At 38.6% G+C, this 24,470-nt stretch overlaps 1 protein-coding gene across 6 annotated transcripts in view; it reads right to left on the bottom strand.

The window, feature by feature from the left end:
* Window positions 1-24,470, bottom strand: part of LOC139770753 (protein Skeletor, isoforms B/C-like) — a 71,942-nt gene that overhangs the window by 41,366 nt on the left and 6,106 nt on the right. For 2 of the 6 annotated variants that reach the window (XM_071702910.1, XM_071702916.1), the window contains exons 1-2: window positions 11,554-11,744; window positions 7,223-7,408 (exon numbers count right to left, since the gene is read on the bottom strand). In XM_071702910.1, the coding sequence (XP_071559011.1) occupies window positions 7,223-7,289 (67 nt within the window). In that variant the 5' untranslated portion in view covers window positions 7,290-7,408; window positions 11,554-11,744. Of the gene's footprint in view, window positions 1-7,222; window positions 7,680-7,860; window positions 10,231-11,185; window positions 11,522-11,553; window positions 11,745-24,470 lie in introns of those variants that run through there. The other 4 variants (XM_071702915.1, XM_071702911.1, XM_071702913.1 and 1 more) reach the window with 3 other exon arrangements.

Genomic DNA, 24,470 nt, shown 5'->3' with positions numbered 1-24,470 from the left:
AATAAAAATTTTAATTTCACTCTCAAATTATGATTAACTGACAAACACGCTATCTTATTTCATATCTAAGTGCGTGTGCCTGCGACGGACCAATTTATTCTTGTAAAGAAGCAAGCCTAAAATAAAAGTATATAACTATACTCGTAAAAAAGCCAATCTTTTAATAATAAATAGCTGAAAATCGCATTAACAAAGAGACACGTATGCAAATATTTCGAAATTTATAATACTAAATTTCAGGCATAAAGGCGAAGCGATGATTAAGAATTGAAGTAGAAATGAGAATACAATCGCAAAGTCACACAAGATCTGCTTCAAGTGATCAGGCCAAATCGCCTGGTCTTCGTCCGGCTTCTAACAAGGTCGACACGTCGCAGAAGCATTTAACGAACACGATCATCGACGAATGTCTTCGCGATTACGAAAATCCGGCATGAAGAAAGACGCAGTGGAAATCGCGCGGATCGCAAATGTCGCGATTTGCTCGGGATTTAACCTGGATCAAAGAATGACGCGATTTCCGTAATATTCACAGGTAGTAAATTACGACAGATTGTGGCGATTAATGGCAGAAAAGAACGATCGAAGGAAAAGCTCTCTCTCTCTCTCTCTCTCTCCATCTCATTCTCTTTCAAATCGGCCATTTACATCGATTAAGCTTGAGCCGCAGAATTTGGGGATGGCCGACGCCGTATGCTCATCACTTCCCAACATCCATATAAACGCCACGCTGGGAATCGCACATCTGGCAATCGAGCAACAAGTATACGCATTAAATGTATCCCGCTTACCGACTCCAATTACATAGAGTGCACCCTGCTGTACATGTGGGACACCGTACTGTAACTTTTGCAATTTTTATATCAATAGATTCGAGAGCTAAAGTACCGAGACCGCCATTCCGCGATTTTGAAACGGAGAAAAATGTTTCACGTTTGAATACCTATACTGTGAAATATCTTCTTATTTTCGCGTTTTACGCCATAAAATAGAAATAAATCTCAGTTTAACTATCAAATATGATGTATATCGACAACAATATATAATAATATGTATGTTGATTAGCTTCAAGTTATTCTAGACTAAAATCCATAGATGTTTTCACATAAAATTTTATTTTATTTTATTTTATTTCATACCGTAATCTCTTTACGACATTGATTGGAATTTATGCGACAATTCTTCACTTCGCTTATATAGTTGTCAAATTATTCACGAAGACTAGCAAGAGATAATAACGTTGTCATCTTAAAAATCTTGTGCTTTGAAGAACGATACAGATACAGATACAGATTTCAATGGTAATCTAGATCATGGACGTGAGAAAGGATGACGCATTGCTCAAATTCCATAAGCAGTTGTAACGCATTGTAAATTCGTTCTATTAGTGCCAAGGTGCGTAGTGAACGCAAGGTCGAAATCATAAGACGCAACTATACTCTATATAAGAATAGAAAGTGAATTAATTAGCAACCTTATTATTTCAAGCTGTGCAAATGTTCTGTCATTGCTCTCAGAGGAAGCATAATTGCATCTTAATTGTCGTTTAATGCATAAAAGATTATAGCACCACATAAATATAAGTAATAATTTACCTGAATTCTCTCTTGTAGAAAGCATGTAATTGTCAAATGTCCTACAAATAGCTCTTATCAAGTCTCGAGATTTATTATTTTATAAGATCTATAATTTTCCATTATGAAATTATTATGTAGAATGACGTATTGACTATCTTATTATTTGAAACTTGTTATGAGACGGAAAATGTGACAACATGCCTGCAATTGTGTGTATACCTGTTATTATATTTCATGCCATTCATTAAATACAAGACCCAGATATTAGATTGAAAAATTAATCACTGTCGCTTATGATAATCAGAAAAGAAATTTTTCGCAACAATGATTTAAGGAAAATCTAAGTTGTTAGGTATATGTTGTAAAAACATATCGAATATAATATTCGAAAAGTGTCAAATTCCAATACAATATCGAAAATAAAATGTCGATGTGCTAACCATGTGCCACGTCCCAAATACCCAAAGCGAACTACCGATACCGTCGACTGTGCAAACACCACAAACATCTCTAGCGTTATACAACGTATTGTCTATGTAAATATTCTCTCGATTTTCCGCGTATTGTGCGATTCCCTTAGCCGCGCAAGCGAAGACGAGGAAGAAAGCGGAAAATCAGCAAGTATCCTGGATTAATCAATTGCTACACGATGATTTTTCGTAATGGATAGCGTACCGCGACGCGTTGTTCGTCGTCCCCCTTTATTCTCATTAGTTATCAGACACGAAGCGCATCGCGAAAAAGCGCAGACGATTACGACGTGCACGTCACACATACACAAATCCCCCTGGGCACCCGACACTCACACACGCGCATACGTCTATGAAGGATATCCCAGCGCTTGCGCAACCCGCGCCTTCACGTGTACCATTACGTGGTTTACTACGAATGTTACTACGACGAGTACTACCACCGTAGTGTACCGTGAGGCTGAGCAAGCTGAACACTGTGGACCGTAGGCCGAAGCTCGATAATCCCACGGTACTGAAAACTAACAGAGAAAACAAACGCCTCGTGTATGTTACGAAGGCTCGTAATCGCATAGACGCGACAGACGTTTCCGTCGTTTCCCATCGCATATTAATTTGCAATAATGAAGCAAGCATCATGGACGGAAAAAAAGGATTGACTACTATAGCTATAGTCGTAAAATATGGATAACTAACATTTTTTGCAGCGAGAGCTATAATTTAGTAATAATTGCAAGAGATTTTGCTACTGTTGCTAAATTATAGCCCTCGCTGCAAAAAAATATAGCTCTCGCTGCAAAGTATGTTAGTTATCCATATTTTACGACTATAGATTTGCTATAATAGCTAATCCTCTTTTTCCGTATTATACCGTGAACTTTTAAAGGATCTTGTCAGTGCGTATCTTCAAACTAATTCGGCAAAGATGACGTGTATTATTACGCGCGTTAATGAAAAATAAAAATCGTGTTCAAGTTAAAATATAATCTTTTATAATCGTTACTATTTTTGTATATTTCAAAACGCATTTTTAATAAGTATTAGAACAAAATAATAGTTGGATTATTCAAAGTTTGAATTATAGATATCTCGCAATAAGTTTACTAAACTGAAAGCTTGAATATTCTTAACATATTTTAAGTTGGAGTGCCATTTTCTGAGAGATAAATAGGTTCCTACAGTATACCACTCTTTAAAAAGTAACGTTTTAAAGCAATCAAGAAAGAGACACGACACGGTCCAAGTATTAAACAAAAATCGTTAAAGTTTCTCTCGGCTAGTTTTGCTCTCAGGACAGTGGGCTTTTGGCCCGTTCTGTACGCTCTCTCCACAGAAGAACAAGTATCCGTGAAACGTGAGCCGATGTGTCGAGCGATGAACGGTCGATCTCTCGTGAAATATTGTCGGTGCCACGATTCGCAATATCCGAACCGTCGAACGGAGATTCGAGACGACGCAGCTCGCGGCACGGCGCCCGGGGGGGATTCGCAGCTTACGGGTACGCCATGCGCTTCGGGATCCGCCTCGCGTCACGCACCAACAAGTACCCCGTATAATCTGTAAGAGCGCGGAACGAACGCGCGATCGAGACTGGCTCGCTGACCCGGAAGTAATCCCCGGAAAAGAAGATAAAGATGGATAGAGAGCTAGACAGATAGAGAGACGCGCATCTCTTTCTTTCCCCCCCTCGTGTTTGATAGCGCACGAGTACAACCGGGGGGAGTTGTACTCGTGGTATTATGCCCCGCCGGCAACATGCGGGCGTATATGTATGCCCGAGAGACCTCGCGGGTTATCCCGGACGAGCCGGAGGGACCGTATCCGCGTCAGGAGGCCGGGTATTGTCCGATTCGAGATTCGTCGAGAGCGATCGAACGGCTTCGACCGGGGTTTATTGGAGGCTACACGCGCTCGCCTCGCCGATACTCGCGCGTCGGTGTTCGTTTTACATCGATTCGACGTTTGGAATCTGTCGTAGTGCCTCTGAAGTGGGCGCCGGTGATCGTCAGCGAGAATTTTTATCATAGAGTATTCTTGGCCTCGGACAGCTCCCTACGAGCGCTGTAGAAATCTCTCCTTAATACATATGTGATAATATAGAGATCAATAGTTTTTCAGTTATGTATAAGCTATTGAAGAAATAAAGATTATGAAATAACGCTTTACATGCGAGGGAGGAATTTCTGCATTCCTGTAAAAATAATATCACGTGAAATGTGCTTTTTATAAAACACGTTTTGATATGTGGAAACAATGGTTTAAGAATAAAGCTTGAGTTTAATTACGAAAGAATTTCAATACGTACATTACGTCTATTAAGCGAACACTCCGTAAATAAAGATAAAATGAGATACAAGAGAACATGGAGAGAGAGAGAGAGAGAGAGAGAGAGAGAGAGAGAGAGAGAGAGAGAGAGAGAGAGAGAGAGAGAGAGAGAGAGAGACTAATAGAACTTGATTAGAAAGTAATCCGTAAAGAAGAATTCTCGAGGTTCAATTTCTTCCAAATGTAATTTAGATTTAGCATGAGAAAAATTGTAATATTTGTAATTAATATATATCGTTTTATTTAGTGAAAATTAAATTTATTTAATGAAAAAACAGCTACAATTTTTGCATTATATCGCATCACATTTACAAAATGCTTGAAATGTACGCATGAAATTAGCGTACAATGTCTATGATAATAAATTGAAAGAAAAATCTTAATTATATTAAGTTTCGAAAATCATATAAAATTAATAAAAAAAATATGTAGCGTATATATTTTAAAATCATCTTTCCAAAACTATAACTCCGTTAAGCCCACTCTTAAAAAATTACATTTATTACAAAGAATCGGTATTATATATAAAAAATATATACCGTTATTTTTGATAGAACGTCTGCATAAAGATTCAAGAATCAAAAAGCATATATAGGATTATATAAAATCTCGTTGCATGTTTTACTCGGAGACTCTTTGCGCGTCATAATTCATGGTTACTGGCATTTTAAACAGTAAAGAGATTTAATAACTCATTTTTTACTAAACATGAGATGGATAATCCGATATTACTTTGTATTAAGTAAAGCAAGGTAAGACAAATCGAATTCCCGGAAGGGAGCGGTACGATAACGCTGACTTATTCACGCCTTTGTGTTCGCCGTGAAATCGCTGAAATGGATTATCCGACGATTTTGGCGGAGCCCTTCGAATCACCGATGATGGCGAACTGGTTTGAAAGCGAGTTCGGTCGATGAGACCGACGTTTGAGAGGAAACGAGCGAGGAACGAGCGACGAGACGGAAAACGACCCACAGCATCGGCAGAAAGAGACAGGTGGAGAAAGAGGAAGATAGTGATGCCGAGTGAAAGTCCTCTAGCAAAAACCAGGCCAGGGCTTCGGTATCTTGGCGCGGACCGTACACACACCGTAGACATTATGCAATTACGGCGACGTATTTACCGCCGTCTACTTGTGCGTCCCATCGTCAAGACGGCCGCGTCCCCGTTTCCCCTTTGCAATTTACGTTCTAAGTCGCTAAAAGTTTTCAAGTTGCAGCCGCAGTCGCGACGAGTGTTGGCGGCGACATCGCGACATTATTTTTACCGGTTAACGACGACCAACCACGATCGAATTTGTGTAAAACAAGGCCGTTGAATTATCGTTTTCCTTTTTTTTTTCGCAATGTAACATGAACGTTCTTCCGATCCATGATACTTCCGAAGATGGCGAACTAATCTTATACTCTCGCGATAGCGTTTTTAAATAAAACGGTCCGATATATACATACAAACGAATCTAAAAAAAAAACAGCTTTTTTATTCTTAAATCCTATATGTACGATTCCAATAACAATGTTGCGTGAATAAATGCAGAAAACGCAGGAAAGTAATGTCTTAGGGAGTATCTTGCGTTCTTTGAAACCGAGAGAGTAAGTATACCAAAAGAACTCGTTGCAGACCGTCCTTCTCGAGCTGACAGCATCCGAAGGTGGATCAAGGTCGTAAATTGTCCGTGGTTAGGTTAAATTTTGAGACCTTGCTCCTCTCATTGTCAGATTGTATCGCGATAGATAACACGTTTCATACGTATACGAATGTAAGAATGATGTTAAGCCGTCTGACCTTAAAAAAGCTGACAAGATGACAATAGGTTTTATACTACATCACCTCGTTTATGTTTCATATTAATTTTTTTTTCATATTAATTGTTTTTATAGTAATTTGAAGTCTTTATATTATTTCTGTTATAAACAGCTCGGCTAAATGACGATTGTGTGAAGTGATGTATCCCGCGCAGAGAGTTAACGCAAATTGCACAGAGGAGTTTGGCGAAATTTACGAAACTAGCCGCGTATTTTTCTCTCCGGGAGGTCAAGAGGCCGGCGAACGTTCCACAAAGCATTTTCCTGCATCCGCCTGTACCATGGAACGGAAGGCCGCGTAATTTAAATCGCTTTGTGTAATAACAAGACTCGAGATGCGAACGTTACCGCAAAATAATGGGCGCGGCGTAATAACAATAACTGTAGGTAACTGCTTGCACTGCTTCTACAGCGCGATGCACCGCACGCGAATCCATTTTAAATTATTATAACACAGCTTTCTCGGAGTACACACCACAATGCCAGTCTCTATTACGAGCTGAATAAATATATTAATTTTCACGGTATGCGGAAAAATGGCTGTGTGCATAGTCGTAATATGTCACGCATATATTACGGACGTTTACACATAGCGTTACGATATTATCACGCGATAATGCTAAACTAAATGTACGAGTCAATAAAAGATCCAGATAAATATCGAAAGTATAAATAAAATATGATATTTAAATGGTTAGTACACGATGTCATAAATAAATCACGTAATTGATGATCACGTATAAAAAAAATTAAATTTAAAAGAATATTTCGAGAAAATATAATTAAAAATATTTTTTGTCGTGATTCTTGCATTCTCGACAATAATACTAGTAAAAAATTGGCATGAAAAATTACAGAAACTTGTTAATTAATTAATAATCATAGATATTTAAAACACTTCCGGAAAGCAACCGAGAAAGCACTATTATGCGCCATTTTCTTCTTCCAAGTTGATTTCTCCGGACCGGCATAATGTCGTGTACTCCAGCGCGGTTTGACGATCGCACCATGCTCGTTAATTATTATAACAATGAAAGGAACTTACCGAGGTGTAATGTGACGAGGACGAACAAAAGTAAACCGGAAATAACTCGCTGCGGCGTCGCGTCCATTTTTCGATGATTCCGGCCACTGCGGGTCGAGCCCTCTTCTTTTCCGTTACTGCTGCGGACGGTGGTGACGATGGCACATGTACACACACACGAACCACACGCGCGCACTTATATTCGATCTGCAATTCGAAAAGAACACCTCGAATGAGCTTCGCGCTGATCTTCCTCATGGACAGACCTCGTCAATCACCTCGATGATCTTTAATTTTCAAGGATAACTACGATACGTTGGCCAGTGTAATTTAAATTTTTAGTTATTATCGATGATCATATGTGAATTAGAGGAAACCTGCTCGATTTGTAAATTAAGGGAATTTATCGCGAGGTATTTAAACGTCAGAAGAAAAACCATGGGTCGGCGACGAAGAAAGATTGTAGCGATAGAACGATCTAAATCGAAAGAATATAACATCGGAACAAGTGCCTCTATTTAGATTTATATTTTTAGACAATACGAGAAGGATATTTGGAACGCGCGAATAAAAAGATACTGATATACGTCGACGAGAAATTCGCAGCTCTTGATGCGTCTCAAGCGATGCGAAGTCACGAGCGACTGTTCAATACGCACGAGGAGCGATCGACGAGAGATCCGAACGAATCGATGGTAACGATCTACCGGCTGAAAGCCGACTGAGAGAAAATTCGACGTCGATCGCGCGGCACACCTTTCTCGCGCGATCACCCAGCTCACAACTCGTGTATATACGATCTACCGTTACCCGAAGATCATACTTGTGGGATACAAAAGCCATACGAAAGTATCTTACAACACGGAGAGTTTCTCTGTATATAACGACCGATATATCTCGGAAATTTAGTTTATATATAACTTGGGAGTGCCTATTTATCTTGTTACTCATTAGCTCGGTTTACATTTGCCAATGCGTATAGGCTCTATCTCGGCTCTGGTTTATTAATAAGCGCTTTAAATCCATTTTCCTTCCATATTTGCGTTTTATATCTCACATTACTTCTCCTTACGTTGTTCTCGGTATGTCAGTTATACTGCAGCAAAAGTAGAAAAAATCAAAAACTAATTAAAAGACAGGAAATATTTGAAATTATTAGCATCGCCGAAGATACTTATTCATAAAATCGCGTAAAATATATACCTATGAGAGAAATCAGTCTATATTCACATCATAAGGTATGTTCAAAGTGCTTTGCAAGCATCCGTTGAAGTATATTTCGTAGCTGCTATGTGCTGCGGCAAACAGGAATTTATGTGTTAGCGCATCTGGCAAACAAGAGCTCATGCTAACATGTTTGGAAAGTCTCATTACCTAAATTTACTTGCCTTCCACGATATAGTACGTTATGCACCAAAATTGTAGAAAGAGAGAGAGAGAGAGAGAGAGAGAGAGAGAGAGAGAGAGAGAGAGAGAGAGTTAAGTGTAATACAAGTCAACGATTAAAATGTCATTGGTGTCGTCAAAGAGCAATTTATTCACGCGTTGTCTTCCGTATCGTTTCGCGACATGCATATTATTGAATTTCGATAGAATGGAAGCAAAATGTAATTAATAAAAACAGTTTATGGACGTTTCAATAAACTATACAAGTTCGAGGATAAAATTTTTCACAGTAATAACAAAATTTTTTTTAACAGGATCACGTAACGCGTAACATTCGTGGAATTTTGAAAATATGAAATAAAATAAGATTCACGCGATTCAAAAATCTGTTTCGTATTTTGTAACTCGATGTAAAAATTACATGCACACGAAAGTAAGGTCGCGTTTTAGAGATATATTATAAATTATACTTGCTTTCTTTTCTTCGCAAACGTCTCTTTTTATTTTTATACCACGTTGAATACTAACACATCGAAGCTGTATTTTAAATTTATCTTTCACGTTGTTTAGATTTTCGATTTATCCTCTGGACATATCACGCTTTTTAGCTATCTAGGAAAAACAACGAATGCAATATCGCTCAAATGCATATCGTACCAAATATTTCCTGCTATGTATCGTTACGAACATAATCTCTTTCTATCGCTCGATAGCACACGCGGTATAGACACACCCCGCATTTTGGCAGCGCTTCACTCGGAAGTAATTTCCATCTATCGCGATGCATTTCTCGAAAAAAGAAGTTTATTTCGAATGATCGTGAATAAAAGCGTTATAAAAATGCACATGTAAATAACTTGATGTTACTTTGCTGTTGCTTTACATCGCGATAGAAAAGTTTCAATTAATGTATCCAAGTATTTTGCAAACTTTCTCACATAAACTTTTCGCGTTAATTACTCGCTTTCTTCGTTGTAAAACAGTGTATATTTTTTATCAATTTACTGTTACCTATGTAGAGTTTGCCGAGGTAGGTAACGTGATGGCCATTGTTTGGTGCGTTATCGCATATCCAAAGTTAGGCGCCTAAATTCGGCCAATATTCGGCCAAAAATCTTATCACCAACATTGGTAATTCTAATCAAGGCCGATATTTGGGTCAACATAGATGAACCTACTTTGGTGTACATAAATAAAGCCAGTGTTTGACTCAAGATTGGCCCATCGAAGAACCAAACTTTGGGCTTATATCGGTTGCAAATCTCGCGCGATGGTTAAGCTCCAAAGTTCGGCCACCTTTTGGCCAATCAGCTTTACTTATATCGGAGTACTGATATATGTTCGAGATTGGCACGATGTTTGGCCAAGTTGACCAACCCCCTACATGGGTATTCTCAAAATTCTTTTTCTATTTAATAATTCTTTGTTCGTATTCTCTCTAAATCTGAATCAGTGACTATTCACTGATTCAGATTTAGAGAGTTCCGTTTCATATTCTTATACCTTTGTATTTTTTTATTTATTATCAGGAATGTGAGATTTCAAATTTCATCAATGTGTCATATATTGTCTCTTTAAAAACTCCAGTAATTACACTAGAAATGACGCGTTTTTTCTTGACTATATTAAAAATAATTATGATATGCTTTCCATCATTATAATACTTATATTTCTCATGAATTTATTCATTACGACCATATAAATGTTACGATATTACTTTAGTTTCACGATTTTCTCATTACTGCAATGAAATGTCATGCAATCGATAAATCCGTATATACATATATATATGTATGTATATATTCAGCAACGCTGAATCCATAAATTTATAAAATTTCGTATACGTGTTCGGATATACGTATAACTGCTTACAGTTACTGGAATGCCTTAAGAACTCCACGCGCACCAATTAATTTACGCGCCTTAACATATTACCGTTAAGTCGTTATGCAAGGATACAAACCAGTAATTTATTGAGAATTTCGTATCTTTATCGAGATCGCTACTTTTTTCTACACTGACAACTTTATACGAGAGCATGCTAAATTGTCACGCAACGATCGTAAAATATAAAACAGCTAAGAAACTTAATGCGCAGTGTTAATAAATTCTCTATGTGACATTAATATGTCTCATATACAACATATAAAACATAACTGACTATAATTGTATAACATAATGTGCACTGTTAATAAAGAGCAAATTAAAGGAGAAAGAAGTTTAGCTATAGAATTTATTCATTATGGATGCATAATCCAAACCAAAGCTTTTGCGAAAATTAATTAACGTTCGCACAATTTTAGACATCATGCTAACAATCAAAATCGAAAATTAATATATACTGTATTGTATCATATTATTTGGAATACCACACACACACACACATCACGCGATCACTCCTCGATTATTATCAAACTATTTTCTTCTTCTTAAGAAGTTAAAACAGGAGAAAGAGAATATCCATTTCAATCAAATTATTTTTTTGAGAATGCTATAATGTAATACATGTATGTATAAGTTTCCGTCATCGGTAAAATATCCTCCGAAACGAGATAATTATTATTGCATGATTCCGACGTTCCGTCACGAATGCGATACCTCGGTAACACAACTCGCTTCTACCAGACCCGGAATAACAGAGATTCACCCTCTTCGTGCCGTCACGTAACCGACCTTTCCGCGCACATCGGTCCACATTATCAGAACTATTCTTACGTTCACCGACATCTCTCTTCGCGCACACAGCACACCGTATGATGTGAGCTCGCGCTAATTTTCACCTGCCGACCCAACCCTTTCGATCATACATCCCTACGATATATCATCCCGTCACTCGACGGACTCCTGGCCGCCCTTCGCCGACGGTTATGTCACCGCGGTCGCGCTCGCGTTCGGGTGGTGTTCCGCGGCCTTATCTCACGCGCGCGTTATCCTCTCTCACCGAGGCCCCAACAACCCTTTCTGACCTGATCAGCCACGCATGGCGCGACAGCAGCAGCAGCGGAGCCGGCGCCGAGAGGCCACCACACACCACGGTACCACCACCGTGGGACGCGCGTTTTCGTGGATGTGGAAGGACTGACGGTGGCGGTGGCGGCGGCTCGGCACTACTCGCGCCGCTCGGGAGCGAGAGTACGCGTTCCCCGGGACATGTATTGGCGGGTAGGAAAGCTCCACCTATCACGCGGCCGAGTGGGAGGGCACAGGAAGACCCGGAGCTTGCGCCCTCCGGCTGGCCCGCGCACCAAGCACAACCCCTTCCTTGGCTTTTTCCCAACTTTCGAGCTTGCGGTGCGCCCTCCTCTCCTCCACCCTTGTCCTATCCCCCGCGACCCTCTTCTCGCCATCGCTCGCGCCGTCGTCATTACCATCGCCGCTACCATCCTGCAACCCCGCGAGCCTTTCGCCTTTCTCTATCCCTCCCGAGAGCCGCGCCGTTGCTCTCTTCTCTCCTCTTCCTCTCCACCCATCCTATCCGTCGCCGGCCGCGTCGGGACTCCTATCTAATGCGATACAGAACACCAAACGGCGAAATTCGGACTAGCAGCAGCGGACCGCAAGCACGGAGTCGAGGAGTTTCCTCCATCCGAGAAGCGCGCGCGCGCGCGCGGGGCAAAGGGTACCCTTTGCGGATACGCTCGCAGATTGCGTCTTCTTGCGTTAGGTACCTCCGGACCGTTCCAAGCACAGTTCTTGTCCTCTCTGCCCTTTTTTACGTTCTATGCGCGCGCGAATGCACCTTCTTATCTACCCGGCTGAATTTCGGGAATTTGCGACCGCGCGCGTTTGTAGAGAAGTCACTCTGCGTAAATGAGTCACTTTCTCTTGTATGAAGCAGACATCCTCCCGTTCTCCTCGCGTAGGTTTTTTACTTTGCAGGTAAGGTTGAAACGTCAAGAGTTAGACAACAGCGACTTTCCAAGATGACGAAATCTACAGTGAGTATATGCGTCTCCTCGGAAACTCAGCGCCATTCGATGTATCTTGCCGTTGCTTTATCTTTGTTTTGTAGGTACATATGCCTTTCTGTATCTACTACGCCTCTGTATCGAGCTTACTTTGTGAATAGCTCTAACATATCTCGAATAAAGGAACGGAAAAATATTTATTCTCGTGGAAATACCGATTTTTTCGTTTCAGAATCAAAATACAAATTTCTTCCTCACTATTCATTGCAATTGTATTTGCATACACACGTATATACATCTGTAACTCAACGGTAATAATTGATTTTCCTTGATAAGGTTCCATCGTCTTTGTTCCATCGTAAAAAGTTCGACATCCACTGATTCATTAAACGTTAAGTTTTTCAAGTTAAGATGTCTTAAATCCAATATTATGCTTTAATAGCTTTAATCTAAGTAATGCAGCTTATCAAATAGAGAGAAAGGAAGAAAGAAAGAGACAAAGAGAAAGAAAAGAGAGAAAGAACGCCTTTCATTCTATACAGAATCCCATCACGATCGTCATACAATTCTTTAATATCCTAAAGATTAATTACGTTTGAAAATCTCGATAACGTCAAGAAATTATAATAGTTTTCAAGTTATAAACGATTAAAATTGGCCGCGCAGAATTTACACGCTTATATCCGTAACTGTATTTATACCGCAAAATACAAATTACAATTTATAGCATTTTTCTTTTATTCTAAAATTTTTACATACCGAGAGGAGTGAAATTCTAAAACGACGACAAAGAGCCACCATATTTTTGCGACGAGATTAAATTTTATTTTCCCGATTTATTAAAATCGACCAGAAAAATTCTTGATTTATTAAATTTACGCCATTTTATTATCTGATAAAGATAATAATAAATCGATGATAAAATTTGATAATGACAATAATAAATCGCTTTAAAATTTTTTTCTTCAAATGGACGATAAAAATTTTAATGATCCAATAATACAATCCGAGCATCGAAATTAATTTAGAATACAAGAAACAGAATATTCTGTATACATTTATCTCATAATACGTTAAGTATTACTTGGCCATGATACACTAACAACGTATATAGTATATACTATATACCCCTCGGCAGTTATACATACGTATAACATACTTGTATACGCAAGGTCGCCGTGCTATCATTCGGACATCGACACTCGAACTGTTCCGCGCGTAGTAGCGTTATCATCTTTTGAAACGCAATCACAGCAAGTACCGAAAATAAACGCAATCACGAACAATTAGCGATTGTCGGCCCGCGCGGTAAATTAATTCCCACGATTTGTAGGCGTGTCGAGGCGACGATTATCACTATTATCAGAGCGGTTATTTCGCGCGGTTTACTCGTGTGAGGTAGGAACCGAGGTGATAAGGAATGGAAATTAGTCTGTTGCTTCCTGATATTTACGGGCGACAATTATTTCCTCAGCGAGGCGAGGCGAGGATTCTCTCTCTCGAATATATCTCGCGTAGTGAATTTGCGCCGTTGTAAATGCAATTTACCCGCCATTTTTCAATTGAGAGCGCGAAGCGATACACGAATCGTCAGATCCAGCTTTAAGTAACGGAAATAAATGATACATCAATCATTTGTCGATAACACATATATTTCGCGAGATTTACGCGTTCGAAACGTACCGCGTGTAACCGTTGAATTTTCAATTGTGTATCTTCGACCAGTCCATCGCGTCTTCGTTAGCTGTTAATTTATTTTTATTAATTGTATGATATCGCACGATCAGAATGAACAGGATATTCGGCGTGTATTTTATTTCGTAGTAAGTTAAATGTCCGTAGTGACAAACACGCAACGCTTGCTTGTTTGTTTCCATATCGTAGTACATATACAACACACTACAATTCGCGCTTCGACACTCGAACTATCAAGCGCGAGTCGTTCCGCTTTTCGTAGCATTATTATCCCTCGAAGCGCGATCGCGAACAATTAGCGATTATCAACTAAATCCGCGCGACGAATTAATACCCGTGATCAACGATTCGTGTGCACGGAAGGGATCGACTCCGAGCGTCACGACGGCGACGCTTTTAGGCTGCGTTCGGAAACGTCACCCGAGTGCACACGCCGAGTATACTCCCTTCTCTTTCTATCTCAGCGAGTTAGAAGGAGAAGGGGGTATACCATGTGTGTATACCCGGGTGACGTTTCCGAACGCAGCCCTAATAAGTCCTATCGCGATTAATTTCCATATTTTGATATTTGTCAGAAATATAAATCTGCCATTCGTACATAGATAATTTTTTTTTCACAACACCTCCACGGAAAGTTCGACTTTCCATGCCTGTAGAGAGGGGCGAAAGCGGTCAATTTCACGCCAAGGCGGCATAGCGGGCGGAAAGTAACCACTTTCCTCCCTAGGGAGGAAAGTAACAACTTTCCTCCCTGTTTAGCGGGTGGAAAGTGGTCACTTTCCGCCCTAGGGAGGAAAGTGGTTACTTTCCACCCGCTATGCCGCCTTGGCGTGAAATTAACCACTCTCGCCTCTCTCTAGGCATGGAAGTCGAACTTTCCGTAAAGGTATTGTGAAAAATATCGTGTGCACCTCGGGGCGAAAACTTTTTTTCAGACTCGTGTGATTGCCGCCCTCGCCTTTGGCTCGGGCGGCAAACTTCACACTCGTCTGAAAAACGCTACTTTCGCCCCTTGGTGCACAATATACTATTTATCTGTCACCATTCGGTAGGTTTATTCGTCGTGCTAATTTAGGAAACGGCTCGTGTAGCGAGCGAATTGTAATTAACGCGGATCGTACTTGCTTATTCATTCGTCGTAATGCCAGTAAAGTGCACGTCGCATATACGATTAACGTCAGGAGTGCCGTGCAAAGTGCCGTGCAATTATCGTATTCTGATTATTAGAGCGCGCGATCGTAATTAACTGTGTTTTCGCGAGTGTTGTGTGAGTACAATGAAGGAACAGCAACGGAGGTAGAAGAGAGGAGATGGAGGCCAGAAGAGCAACGGTGGGGAGTGAATGGTTCGTTGTTTATCATTACTTATTATTTGGAAAAAAGTCAATCGTAATTATTTCACGCGTATAAAATAATCGTATACGCGCGTGAGAATTATTTTTTTCAAATGTCAATTTCCTCGGATATTGCTATAATTTAGACACATTTGTATTTGAAATAGAAAAAAAGTATGCCGTGAGATCTAAATTGAATTTAATTCTTTCTATTTTAATTTTTCACATCACGGAACAGAAGAATGTTTTACAAATAATAGATATCGTTCTAAATATATTTCTAATTGCGCGATGCAGTTTGCAAAAATATAGACCCGCGCGCGAGCCTCTCGACGAGACACGCGCGTGCAAAATACTAGCGATACGTCAACAGCTTTTTCGATCGCTCGTGTTTACACGCTTTTTTAAGTACGTTCGGCCGCTGATACGGACGGATAAAATTATTGCTTTCGACGGGTCAAACGACACTCGTGGACGCCGTACTCAAAAGGCTCGTAGAAAGCGCGGTGCCCGGAAACGATGTCAATGTTGCCGTGATTTACGCATATGAACGTCTATCTCAAAAAGGCAAACGAATTGTCTCACGAATAGAACGTAGATATGAGAGAGAGAAAGAGAGAGAGAGAGAGAGAGAGAGAGAGAAATCGAGGAAGAAAGACTCTCGCGCGAGGAACATATACGAGTTTGTCGCTTTCACCGCGTGACACGCATAAAAGGCGCTACCTATAGTATTTTCGATGGTGCTTCCTTCGCGCGCGATTGCTCTCGAGCGATGAACGTTGTAATCGCGTGGTGTATCGACATGAAAAAAATAACGTTTTTAGGAGATATCGGTAAAATAACTCACCAAGAGTTATTCAGCTACTGCGAATAAGGCTCGCACCTATGCGACAAAACTTGGTGTAATAATGAACTAGAAATTGCACAAAAACTCTTTTTTAATCATTCCAATTCTCAGTTTTGCAGTTTATCTTATACAGAATATTCTAAAAATTTTTTGTTTTATTCCGATATCGTTTATACATTTAAATTTAATTTAACTAATTCTTTCGATCTGCTAAAAATGAGCTATGATAGAATCACGGATAGATTAACATCGCTAAGTCGAAAATTTAATAACAGAGATTGTATTTTGCGATTTTTTTCAGAATATAAAGAATATAAGATATAATATAAAACTAAAGGTACATAATTTCCAGTTAGAATGGTATAACAAAATTAATAGTTGATACATGTCTGATACATTTTAGCATCTAGGAAAATAAAAATCTAAACAATTCCTCAAAATCGGCAGATATTTAATTTCACTAAATATTTAAAATATATAAAAAATATAACTTTTACCTTTATATCTTCAGTTTTCCACATATCGACACGGATAAAAGTATGAAAATGTTTTGCAATATATTTATCAATAAATGATATCAAATGTCAATATATAAATATATAAAGTGTAGAGCTAACATATCATATCACAATACATTGATGAGCTAACACATCAATACACAATATGATGTATCAGTTCCACACTATTACCTACCTATGCATGATTCTATCTCATCTCATTTTTAGTAATTGAGAACAGTTAAAAGTATCAGTTAAATTAAGTTTTAACTTAAACAATGAAAAACGCAGAAACTTTTGAGGCCATTCTCTCTAAGATAGATCGCAAAACGAAAAGATCCGACGTCCAATGTCACACGAAAGTGGGTCTTGATCGTATCGTAAACGAACGACACCGTGAAAATTTAATAGGACAACGATAGCATCTAGATATCTGTCAAACTTTCTGCGTTAAACAATCGCATTGGCAGTTTTGCTAATACCAGTGCGATACCGTATCAGCGGGCCGTCATTGTGTGATTTAATTAAACATTTCATTGCGCTCCAAACGACAGACAAGACAGATATATAGATGCGATTGAGAGAATATGACCGTATGCACGTCCAGGCGCGCGTGATCGCTTCCTGAATGCAATAGGGAAAGAGAGATACGCGTTTAATTAAGAATTTAATTACGAAATTGCAAAGTAGGAATATTTCAATTATATTAGTTTGAAATGTTGTCGCGTCACGCCAAACTATCGCAAACTTCTGATGTTCTGCAGCTTTTTATGACGTCACGATCTAATTCACGATTACATTAAAAGACCTTTTTCCTCATACAGCAATTACAAGAAATGTACAAATGCAAATTACAATGTAATCCCCCACAAACATTTAATGATAAATGCACAAATGCAAATAAGTATGAATAAAAAAACCCTGTTTTTCTCCATCAGATATTCAGAAATAATGCACGTCTTAAAAATATAATAATGTATAAGCATTCGCACGTGATCAGTTACATCATTTTTTGCCACGGCTGGATCTGGGTAAAATATTATCCGTAAATAATATCGGTAAACTTAGCAATAATTTTGAAAATATATACAGAAAGATATCTCTCACATGAATCAGCTCGTAGTAAGCTCTTTCAAAGCATGATCTACCGAGGCGTCGGGCCTGTTCTTCCTATAAAAATGTTCCATTTTTCACATTTACTTCTTAGCGACAGCGAAATGGCATCGAATCGTAGATTCGGTGCTCGCGTTACGCGGGCAGGCTGAAAATATGACGGTATTTCAATGAGAAATGAACTTCTTGCTCCGTAATGCCTTGGGTAATGTATATATTCCCGTTTTGCTGCTTCGCCTCGCCGCGCCGATTCGTTCAAGAGCGTTACGAACGCTCTCCCACGCTTCCTCTTCCCGTCTTCCTCGCGCACTTTCTCTTTCTCTTATATTCTCGTTTATCTTTTTCTCCTATCGGCCAAACCGTTACGTGATTTTCTACTTTTTGAACTTACGCTCCGTATTACCACTAAACCAGCGATATCGGATCCTATAGCCTTACGATATTCTTTGTCAATATTAAGAATGGAATCTATGATGCACACTTGTGTCCTGCAAACTTGCATTGACAGGAATGACAGGCTGATATTTCATACGACAAATTTTTTAAGCATGTTAATTGGCTACAAAATAGAAAGTTCTCGAGTTTCTAGAAGTCCTCTATCTTGTAGCCAATCAATACGTTTAAAAAATTTGTCGTATGACAAATGAAATATTACCCACACACTTTTTATGTATTTATTATCGATCTCGCCTTTAATTTGATAAAAAGCTACATAATAATTTCATATATACGGAATTCAAAGAGTGAATCTTTAAATATCAATTTAATCACTGTGTCATTTATTATCTGGGCGTTCATTACTGACAATTCTTAATAAATCAATGAACAAATTTTAGAATTAAAATTAATGGAAACTTTTTTATGTATCGAGGTTATGTAGCGAGGTTCTTGCTAACTTGCAATTAAAGAGAAATTTGTCTGCATTAATTTAGGAAAATCTATTAGGAAACAAAAGTAACTTCCTCATGAAGAGTATTAAGTATTATTCTCGCGTTTCTGATATCTAAAACGAACGAAATTCGTAATCAATTCTCCGAACGAAATAGCGCGCCGCGGCTACATCGGTATACCGGTTAATAAATATCCCGACGAATTTTCGCGCGAATTATGGAATCGTATTAAGTCGTATCGGGTTTCTTCGAAGCTCGAGAGCTTTGAAAGTCCAAAACCTATCCCGGGTTTCCCCGCGCCATGGAGGTACTTCACGCACGGGCGCGCATACACGCCGATAAATTCGCAGCACCTTCTCTAACGCGAACCGCGTTATTCGTGGTTTCGTAAATTCGTTTCCGCGACGAGAAAATCATATCGTCATTTCGCCGGAGTCGCTATTGGTTTTACGCCGAGAGAGAGAGAGAGAGAGAAGAAGAAGAAAAAAGTAATAATGTACCCACTCCCCGGAGATCCGCGTTTCCGCGTCTCGACGTTCCTCCTGTTCCCTTCCTCTCGACAATAGGCGTCAAGCCCGCTCGTGCGACGAGCGCCGAGGGTACGGGGCTGAATTTCAAATTAGTCGATCCCACTCCGGCTGCGATTCCTTCGTACAGTACACCGATCTGTGTACCGGGTACACAGGGTGTTTCAGAAATCCTGCCCTTGATTTAAACCCTCAATCGATTACGTAACGCTCTTGGAGATCGCTCCCCACGAATTTTCCATATTTCGTGCTTTGGAAAATGTATTAATCATGGGATAGGGTGAGAATTGAATATTTCTCTTTTAAATATTATTAACGCGCTTCCAACCTCCTGAGTTCAGTTTTGCTGGAAATCTGGCATACTTATAAAATTTAGACAGAATTAATTGATATATCAGATCCATACGTAATCGATTTAATTGAATTAAACACTAGTATAATACTTTATCGTTGCTTTCGCAATATCTTTATTGTATATTGAATATCATATACACAGCATAAAATAAAACAAAGAAATAGAGAGTGCATGTTTTTTAAATTACAGAAAAATATATTGAGACACGCTTTTAAAAATAGTTTAAAAAAGAAAAACCCAGAGAATCATGAGATGTTAGATATAACATGATGTTATAACATGAGATATCTCTCCGTCCTTTTCATGGACATTTATGTGCCAATCTCTCGGTTATTTCGGAAGCTCTGCGGAAGCGAAACGATCGAGCGGACCTCTCTAAAGCCGCCGAAGATAGGAAAGGAGCGTTTGCCCTACGAAGAACGAAAGTAATGGGGTCGCAGATCGTAGGTCAACGCGGTAAAAAGAAACGGATCGAAACGAAGACACCGGGGGCGGCAGCACGTACGGCAGGACACAATTAAAAAAAAAAGCTCGAACTGCGGCTTTGTGTCGCACCTAGCCTATACACACGAATCTCGTAGAGCGAGCTCCAAAGCTCCCCTCGAAACCTTTGTCTTATTTTATTCCGACCTCTCGGCGGCGAGGAGGTCCATTTCTCCCGGCCATCGTCTGTGTCACACCACGTATCTCCATTCCGCCTGCTGTTGATTTTTTTGCAGCGCGCGTCATGCGCGCGATGACAAATCTAAAACGACATTTCGCGAAGGAAATGAGACGAGCGCTTTTCACGCGCTCACGATGAGTTTCGTGCATCTCTGTCACTCGATTTTTCTCGGCTTATGCACGCGATATGTTTGCGAGCGACTATATCTCGAATCGGTGTCATAAGAGACCTTTGAATATCGACTTAGGAGAATAATGCTCGGATGAGAAAATATTGTAAGTTACGAATTCACTGAAATTATACAAAATGTTCCAAATGCCGTGTCAATGTTTTTCTTAACAAAAATGTTAGATGTGAAGCGATTAAGTTATAAGCAATCAAAACAAATTTTAAATTAAAGTTTTAGAGATGTAAATAAATAATATTTTAATCTTATTTATCTTCATGTAAATTTTATAGTAACAGGAAATCTAAATCTGACGTTTCCTCTTTCTTCGTTATCATTTAACACTGAAATAATCTAATACTGAAAATTAAAAAGAGAGAGAGAGATATGTATTTCCGCTTTAAAAATAACTCAATTCACTTTAAAAAATTACAAAAAGATGGTTTGATAATAAAGTACAGATTTTATTGATATTAAAATTAGTACTGTACATAAAAAACCTCGTCGAGAAAAAATAGGTACGGGAATTATTATGGCAGAGCATTTGTATGAAGTCACGGTAAAAGTAACAGTAATAATCGATATGACGTTCCCCTTTTTTGCTCGGGGCCATCGCTATTGAACTGTCAATTTTCAGCGGTATGTTATTACGAGATTATTACGAGATGAAATGACAATAAATATATAATTTTATTAATTTAAAGAACAGGGAAAGAAAGTAAACGCAACATGATATTTATGTTGCCTTAATTAAGTACGACAATAAACTTATCTAAATGTCTAAATGATTCTCGTGACGACGGAGAGCAAAACGCTGTTAAATGTAATTTTCGCGTTCTTGTCTCACGAGTTCCGCCCCCGGTACGCTGCGGAGATGCGCCCGGTATTGTGTCAGAAGTTTAATATCTTCCCAAGGGAGGTCTTTTGAGCTAGCTGCTCTGGCACGTGACCACTGTGGATTTATACAATAGACTCTGACTATCAATGTAACTAACAGCCGAACGATCTACCTCGAGCAAAAAACAAACGAAGCCAGAAAGTAATTTGAGAGAAAATCTCATATACTGTTTATAAATGTAAATATTTAATTTAAATTTCAAATTTAGTTGTACATAAAATGTACACTTAAGATATACGTTAGCAACAAAGAGAGTTCCTAAAGTAAATTTAGTAATTTTGAATTTAGTAAAATTCATTAATGCAGACATTTTTAATTATTACAAAAAATTAATATTAATAAGAAACTTGGGATGTATATTGATTTTAATTTCTTATTGAATTAAGTACTTCATAAAATCGAAACTGTATTATACATTGTGTATCTGACAGTTATACCGAAGAATAGCAGCAAATATTATTTTTCACTCATAAATCATAAATAATTTTTCTTATTTTATTTAATTTTCTTCATTAATTATTATATCAATATGAATAAATATCGGAAAATGGAAAGTAATATAAAACTATTCTAAACTCGTAAATATATCTTGTTTCTGTAGATTATTCCTTGTTGTAAAAGTTCGTGAATAATATTCACATATATATATAATGGGAGGCAAATAAACATACAACATATACATGCGCACGTAAGCTATATTAAAAAGATAATTAAGGGGGTAAAAGACAATGAACGCCCCGATCGAAATTCAAGGCAAATATACCATTGTGCTTTTCATCCTTATGTGCTTGAGTCCCTTTCTTTGACTTTACTATAAACGAGCGCAGCTCTCCCGTCATTACGGCATCGTGAACGAACGTGATTTATCGATATCGACAACAATTATTTCGGAATCACAATTCGAGATTCCTAGATAATAAATTGCGTAAGACAGATGTAAAATACATAAGTAATTCCTTTTTTTATATCCCGAACGAATGCCCGGACTAAATCATTTCAAAGAAACTTTTATTCAAACTTAGATGATTATTTATAGACATCTAACAAATAAACGTAAACGAAGATATATGTATTTATGCTGCAACATCAGTTCGATAAAACGTGACCGTCATCCGAGTTTTTAATTCGGCAAATGGCAAAAGATACTGCCGAAGACAAAACTCATGCTTTCAATAATACGGATTTTTTTACTAAAGAAATATCTGCAAATATTAATTAAGTGCCGATGTTAAATTATCTAGCGCAATTCTTCTTTGCATATTTATCTGAGAAAACAGCTTCGAGTATACTTCGGGATAATTACTTTGCCCCAGAGCGAAAGCTAAAGCTAACAAGGTCCGTAAGTAGAGGTAACAGAGCGATGACGTCTCTAAGGATTCGAACGGTCAACGGAAATCGAAACTCCGCGATACATTGTCAGCGACAGCCTGATCAAAGCATTACGGAATTTAGAAACAAACGTGAAATTATCCGTACCATTACAAGTGACGAAATACTGTAAACGTATAAAAAGAACTGTCTCAACATCTTGTCTCATTATAGCACATTCTTATAAATAAATGTGCTCTTATTAATAAATATATTGCACTGCATAAAAATTTTCAAATTTTATTGTCAATTTTATTTTTCAAATATAAATTGTGTGTAATTGATCTAATTGTGATCATTTGCAAATCAAAGCAAATAATGAGCATGTTTAATTAGACTAGTACTCTCTCTCTCTCTCTCTCTCTCTCTCTCTGCAGCATAAATATACCTTCATTTATATTTAATTTACGCCTACAAGTAAACAATTCTACAAATATTCGTGCATGCGTCGATTGCATTACGCGTGAAAAAAAGTATTATTTATTATATGTTTTTATATATTCATTATTAACACGAGACATTATTAAAATCGAAAGACTAAGAGCCAGTTCATTATGCAACAAATAAAAATTCGAACTCGCGATAGGTTAAAAAAACATCAGTAATTTTATTTTCAACGGTTAACATTTCACGTCAGATGCGTCACCGGTTAAAGTTCGCAGACGTTCGCGAGGATGCTGCCTAATTAATTAAGATTGTAATTCGCGAGGCACGAGCGGCTCGTTAATGCGTCCCGCGTTATATAACTAGGTGCAAGGTAGGAGATGAGATCGTAGGTTTATTGATTCGGTTTTCTCTCCGCGGTGGAGTTTTTTCCTCCCTCCTTCCTCCGATCACCCTTTCCCACCTCGCCCGGTCCTTATTCTACCCGTTACTTTCTGTTGTGCATCCACCACCCTCCCTCCCCTCCCTACCCGTTCTCACTGTTAGAAGTAGGACGCAATTTTCGAGGGCTTGCCTTCCATCTTTTCGCCGATTTCTAGACGATACGAAATTAGTCTAGTACGTCGCTCTGTTTTGTAAGGAACATCCACCACGTTCTTTACAAAAAATAATCCCTACAAGGAATAATACGTTTGTATTCTTCAATTTTCAGATATATGAAATAGGTATAAGAAATGTTAAAGTTACATTGACATAATCTATTGATCCATCTCATTTATCTTTTTTTTGTATTGCAGATATCGTGGAAAAATATCGCAGATGGATTGCACAAGATTCACGACAAGGGAAGGCAGGACATCTGTTCCCGCTCGTTTCTTTTACGAATGTTTTAATTCGCATTTGCGAACTTTTACCCAACGCTGCACAACAATAGTACTTTTGTTACTCTGTTAGTATCGCTTATTCCTTTGTGTTGCTCTTAAGAAGAATGTAAATGCTGAAAGGTCGAGATACCTATATTCGACGGATTGAGTATGTACATAACGATCGAGCACGAACATTAGCGTGTTCGTGCACTCGGGACGAGTGCACAAAAAAGTGATTACTGAGCGATCTTAGGTATTTCGTTGCTGGATGGTATTCAGATAGCGAACTTAATAGAACTATTATTACACCGATCAAAAGCGCCGTATAGCCTGAAGTCTTCCTCGCGTAACAATTCGACATTATAAAGGACA

This window comes from Temnothorax nylanderi, unplaced genomic scaffold (genome assembly GCF_030848795.1).
Source record: "Temnothorax nylanderi isolate EJ_2023f unplaced genomic scaffold, tnyl_v1.0 TNYL_tig0032_pilon, whole genome shotgun sequence".
Taxonomy (NCBI): Eukaryota; Metazoa; Arthropoda; class Insecta; order Hymenoptera; family Formicidae; genus Temnothorax; species Temnothorax nylanderi.
The sequence above is the reverse complement of the archived record's forward strand: the minus strand, read 5'-3'. Positions and strand labels throughout refer to the sequence as shown.